We start from the raw sequence: 5591 nt of genomic DNA on the forward strand, positions 1-5591 counted from the left end.
TATGTTTTGTGTCTACTTAATAAAGGCGACTATAACATGAATATTACAAGACTACTTTAATTTTACTCTACAACCAATATCCCAGTCTGGACCATGTAATAATAGGCCTATATATAATATGTGTATCTATAGCCTGTGTAACAATGTTACATTGCAATACCTCATGTAACTGTACTTACAACTGTCTGTCTCTACAGGGAACATGTTACCATAATATGTATATGACAATAAACATTATGAATCATGACACATCTTTTATTTCTTGCTTTTATTGTTTTGATTCACTTTTTTAATCTATCTATCTATCTATCTATCTATCTATCTATCTATCTATCTATCTATCTATCTATCTATCTATCTATCTATCTATCTATCTATCTATCTATCTATCTATCTATCTATCTATCTATCTATCTATCTATCTATCTATCTATCTATCTATCTATCTATCTATTTGTTATTAGCTGCATTTCTGTGCTTCCCCTGGAATAAAATAAGGTTTTTACCTGCATAAATCGCAAAGTAATATTTAATATATTACAATACTTCATGTAACTGCACTTAGTTGCAATATGTATTTTTGCACTATTCTATCTTTTATATTTAAATCTTTTCATCTATTCATATAGGGAACATGCTTTCATATTATTATTATTATTATTATTATTATTATTATTATTATTATTATTATTATTATTATTATCATTAAATGTTATGAATCTTAATAAATCTTTTAATTTTTGCTTTTATAGTTTTGATCTATGTATGTATGTATGTATCTATCTATCTATCTGTCTGTCTGTTTATTTTTGGCTACAATATTGTGCTTCCCCTGGAATGAAATAAAGTTTTTCTTGCCTGCATAAAAAAATAAACATCTACAGAGTTGCCCATCGCCCCCTAGTGGACGCATCCAGAAACGTCTTCACTCCCTCCTCCGGCTCCGTGGACGTGTTGTCATGGCAACTGTACAGCATGCGCTTACTAAAACAAGAGCTTGACCGTTCACCGACAGTTCTCTCGACATTCGACATCTCCGACGCCATCTTCTTCTCCCATTTATCGCAAAACAAAGACGGAGGAGCCGCGCAGAGGCTGAGGGAAGCCGAGGAGAGTCGACGATGAGCGGAGCCAAAGCCCGCAGCGACGCGCCTGTTGCTGAAAACGTCCCCGGCGGCGGCCACGGCACCGCGGCCCCACCGAGGGACCGCAAGCCGGGCGGAGGGGTTCTGAAGAGGCTCAAGTCCCGCAGGAGCCAGGTGGACAGCAGGCCCGTCACCGAGGAGGAACTCCGGACGCAAAGTGGACACATCAGCCCCGAGGATGTGTTAGGACTGAGAGTGGCGACCCGAGGTTTGGACACACACACACACACACACACACACACACACACACACACACACACACACACACACACACACACACACACACACACACAGAGCCTGGTGTTGGAGGATGATAACAGTGTCTATAAACATGGGCTGTTCTTCCCCTTCAGTAGGCTGTGTCTAATGCAGTAGCTCTAAAAACATAGTGGACCTGAACATGTAGAGTTTATTCAACCTGCACAAAAAGGACATGACCTACAGGCTGGGATTTGACTACAGGGAAATAAGGCATTAGAGCGGAAAAGGAGGCCTATCACTACTAACATAGTCCTACTTACAGATAAATAACACCTCAATAATCAGTGCTGCTTCTTCTTCTTCTTCTTCTTCTTCCTCAGGGGGGTCAAACCCATTCAATTTCAGGTCCCACATTCATCCCAGTTTGATCTCCAGCAGGCCAGACCAGTAAAATACAACATAATAACCCATAAACAATGTCAACCTCAAACTTTTCTCTATGTTTTAGAGTGGAAAAAGTTAAATTACATTATGAAAATGTTTACATCTACAAATTATCCGTTAAAAAAGTGTGAATAACATGAACAACTACAAGCAACCTGAAATTTCTTAAGCAATATAAATGCAATTTTAACAATATTAAATCTCAGTTTATCATTTACACATGTACATTACACCGTACAGATCACAGTGGATCAATAAAGGCAGAACATATTTAGTACCAGGCAGAATATTGTTAAAATTGCACTTATTTCTCTTGAGACGTTTCAGGTTTTCTATATTTATTCATGTTATTCACACTTTTGAGAAAAGATAGGTCGTAAATGTAAACATCTTCAAGTAATTTTATTGTTTACACTGAAACAAAGAGAAAAATCTGGAGTTGTCTTTATGTATATGTTATAATGATTGTATTTTACATTATATGTTATAATGATTGTATTTCACTTGAGGTTGAATTGAGCCCCTCAGCTAAAATGAATTTGACACCCTTGATTATTAATATCCAAGTGGAATTTTGCATTTCACAAATTTGTCCCACGGGCCAGACTGGACCCTCTGGCAGGTCGATTTTGGCCTGCACGCCGTATGTTTGACACTCCTGCCTTAAAGACTATTGCTGTACCATTTTCAGAAGCAATAAGTCACATATTATCTTATCATTATAATTACCCCGGCCCCCGAAGGGGAGGCACAGGGTATTGTAGTTGTTTTTGGTTTGGTTTGTTTGTTTGTTTGTGAACACTTTAGCAGCAAAACTATTGGTTGAATTCATACCAAATTGGGTTTATAGATTGCCAGTGACTGAATAGATGTGATAACATTTTGGGAAAAATTGGTTAAAGTTCAAACTTTTGAAAGAATTTTAAAGTCTTTTTCTCCCCATTTATTTATCATGGGTGAAATTTCAAATGTCTATAAAAACATCAATTTTGTTTCAATTTACTTCAAACTTGGCACATATATACAGGCAATTGATATGCTGACATCAGGACATGCATAGACATGACGACATCAGCTGGATCGAAGCCAAAATAAGCTACAATACACACTTGGTATTATCTGTCTTATCTGATTTAAAAAATACCATTCTAGCTAACTTCACATATGTAGAGAATAGGAATCCTTTTAGAGTTTATGCAGAATGATGTGCTCACAAACTAAATAACAGTGTTTTGCATGTTGCAGATACCAAGCAGCATATCTGTATGCATATGGACCACAATTTACATGTTTACATCTCCTACCTGCTATCATCTCTGCAGGGTACCTCTGTAAACCTGAGGAAAATGTTTATAACATCGACTTTGTGCGCTTTAAGATCAGAGATCTGGAGACCAGCACAGTCCTGTTTGAGATCGCCAAACCCCCACATGCAGGTAGAGTGGGTGTGCTCAGATCACGTGTGTACCATGTATGACCTTAAAAATAAATGTACTGATCCTGTTCTTAGTATTACCATGAAATTGGTATGAATAGAGTGAAATGACTTTGTTCTATGTTGTGTCTCAGAAGATGATGAGGAGAACAGAGAGGGAGATGCCAGCGTGGGTCGGTTTGTACGGTACCAGTTCACCCCAGCCTTCCTCAGACTGAGGACTGTGGGAGCTACGTGAGTGACCCACACGTATGCCTACATGTCCATATGTACATTTCATATTATATTTTAGATATTTTATTCACTAATATATTTGCTCTGCTATTAGTTCTCTGTGCACATAAAATTTAGTTTTTTCTTCTGCTTAAAACAAATAAATGAATGAATGAATATTTTATATATATTTATCATATTATTGCTATGCACAGTTTGTACAGGGGTGTACCTGTACATCCACATGTGACAAATAAAAGTCTTGAATCTTGAATCACCAACACACAGACACACACCCTGTCCCGTACACAAACAATGACAACAGTTGTGGTATTATCGTCTATCATCAGATTGACTGTAATGACTAAATCCTGTTCAAACATCTCAGTCTCCTTCTCTCTGTATTATTAAATCAGGGTGGAATTCACAGTTGGAAATCGGCCTCTGAACAACTTCCGAATGATTGAAAGGCATTATTTCCGTGATCACCTGCTGAAGAGCTTTGACTTTGACTTTGGATTCTGCATCCCGAACAGTCGTAACACCTGCGAGCACATCTACGAGTTCCCTCAGCTGTCTGAGAGTCTGGGTGAGTCGGCTTTTCTTCATCTACAGCCATAAGAAACAATTATGGGACAGTTTGACTGGTTTGCACAATGAATAGAGGAGGAGGTTATGTCAGCCTGTTACCTTATTATCCACATAAATGAAAATAAGGACTTACTGCCAGTGACCAAAAGCATCTACTGATCTAAAACATTTAACAATGTCTGAAACAGTAATCCTGTTACAGTTTTTCACCTTTTCAGCAGCATCAGATGTGTTTTATTTGGCTCTGAAAACACTCTCATTTTCTGCAACATTAATTAACAATAAAACCCATGTATTTTGACAAATCAAAGTGATTGTAGTCACTCTTTCTCAAGTTTTCTCTGTTTTGATAAAATACATGATCAATAAATCAAATATAGGGAAATACTTACTCTTACTATGAAATATGCAAAATACAGAGAATAATATTATAATAAGTGGTGATAAATCACATAGGAAATGTTAAGTGTAGAGAAGCATTCATCGCTAAAGTACTATGTTTTCTTTTCTGAAGTATGTTTTACTAAAACACTCACGTTGCATATTTAGACACAGAAAATGTGTAAATGTAAAATTTATCAGGCTATGTTGTTTAAATTAATTGGTCATGGTGTGTTGTCCTGCCAACAAACAAAAACCCTTCTGACGTTTTGACAGATTGTTAGTTTCAGACTCTTGCTTGCCCCCGTACCAGATGTACAAACCACTTCTTTATACAGTTGCTTTTAATCAGAAGAACATAATTAGTACAAAAACCTTGGCTAGAAGTGCTGATGTGCATGTGTTTGTCTGTTTTGCAGTCCGTCAGATGGTGGAGTGTCCTTATGAAACCCGGTCAGACAGTTTCTATTTCGTGGAGAACAGACTGGTCATGCACAACAAGGCAGACTATGCCTACAATGGAGGACAGTGATACCTGCCTGTTAGCATGCAAAAAAAATCACACCCAAATATGTGCATGCACACTCTGTACATGTATGACTGCACATACATACATACATACATGCATACACACATACATACATATATACATACTTACATACATACATACATATGTACATACACACATTTATATATACATACATACATTTATACATACATACACACACACATACATTTATACATACATACACACATACATACATTTATACATACAGACATACACATACATTCATACATATATACACACATACACACATTCACACACACAAACAGTCTCAGACACTGTTAGTGGACAGTTTTATTTGTAATGGCGATTTGCAGTTTATTGCTATCCTATTATTGTAATTTATTTATTAACACGGAAGGCCAATATTAGTCTCTGCACTGACATACAAATAGGAACTCTATTAGAAAAGGGTTAATTTATCCATTTATAATTACACCCTGATCTTTTTTAAAACCAAAATGGGACTCATCACTCCAATGGCCATGTGATGTATGTCTCAGACAGACCAAATGCTTATTAGATAAGTGGTTCAACTCCTCTTTGCAAATGTAAAAGTGTCCTTACACACACACATACATAGACACACACACACACACACACACACACACACACA

The 5591-nt window shown here is 36.9% G+C and overlaps 1 protein-coding gene across 2 annotated transcripts; it reads left to right on the plus strand.

Annotated features, from left to right (window-relative positions):
- Nucleotides 1-949: 949 nt before the first annotated feature.
- On the plus strand, nt 950-4969 carry LOC115418820 (protein unc-119 homolog B-like). Of its 2 annotated transcripts, none has more exons than XM_030133310.1 (5): nt 950-1353; nt 3113-3226; nt 3363-3459; nt 3855-4027; nt 4830-4969. In XM_030133310.1, the coding sequence occupies exons 1-5, from the start codon at nt 1122-1124 to the stop codon at nt 4940-4942; spliced, it is 729 nt and encodes a 242-aa protein (XP_029989170.1). In that variant the 5' UTR covers nt 950-1121; the 3' UTR covers nt 4943-4969. The 2 variants fall into 2 exon arrangements, with proteins under 2 accessions (XP_029989170.1, XP_029989169.1); XM_030133309.1 differs by having other exon boundaries at nt 951-1353; nt 3360-3459.
- The last annotated feature ends 622 nt before the right edge of the window (nt 4970-5591 follow it).

This window comes from Sphaeramia orbicularis, chromosome 5, assembly GCF_902148855.1.
Source record: "Sphaeramia orbicularis chromosome 5, fSphaOr1.1, whole genome shotgun sequence".
Lineage (NCBI taxonomy): Eukaryota > Metazoa > Chordata > Actinopteri > Kurtiformes > Apogonidae > Sphaeramia > Sphaeramia orbicularis.

Coding starts and splice junctions, on each gene's coding strand:
- LOC115418820 (XM_030133309.1), top strand. CDS start 1,122: ATGAGCGGAGCCAAAGCCCGCAGCGACGCGCCTGTTGCTGAAAACGTC. Junction 3,227..3,359: donor CGCCAAACCCCCACATGCAG/GTAGAGTGGGTG, acceptor GTTGTGTCTCAG/AAGATGATGAGGAGAACAGA. Junction 3,460..3,854: donor CTGAGGACTGTGGGAGCTAC/GTGAGTGACCCA, acceptor TTATTAAATCAG/GGTGGAATTCACAGTTGGAA.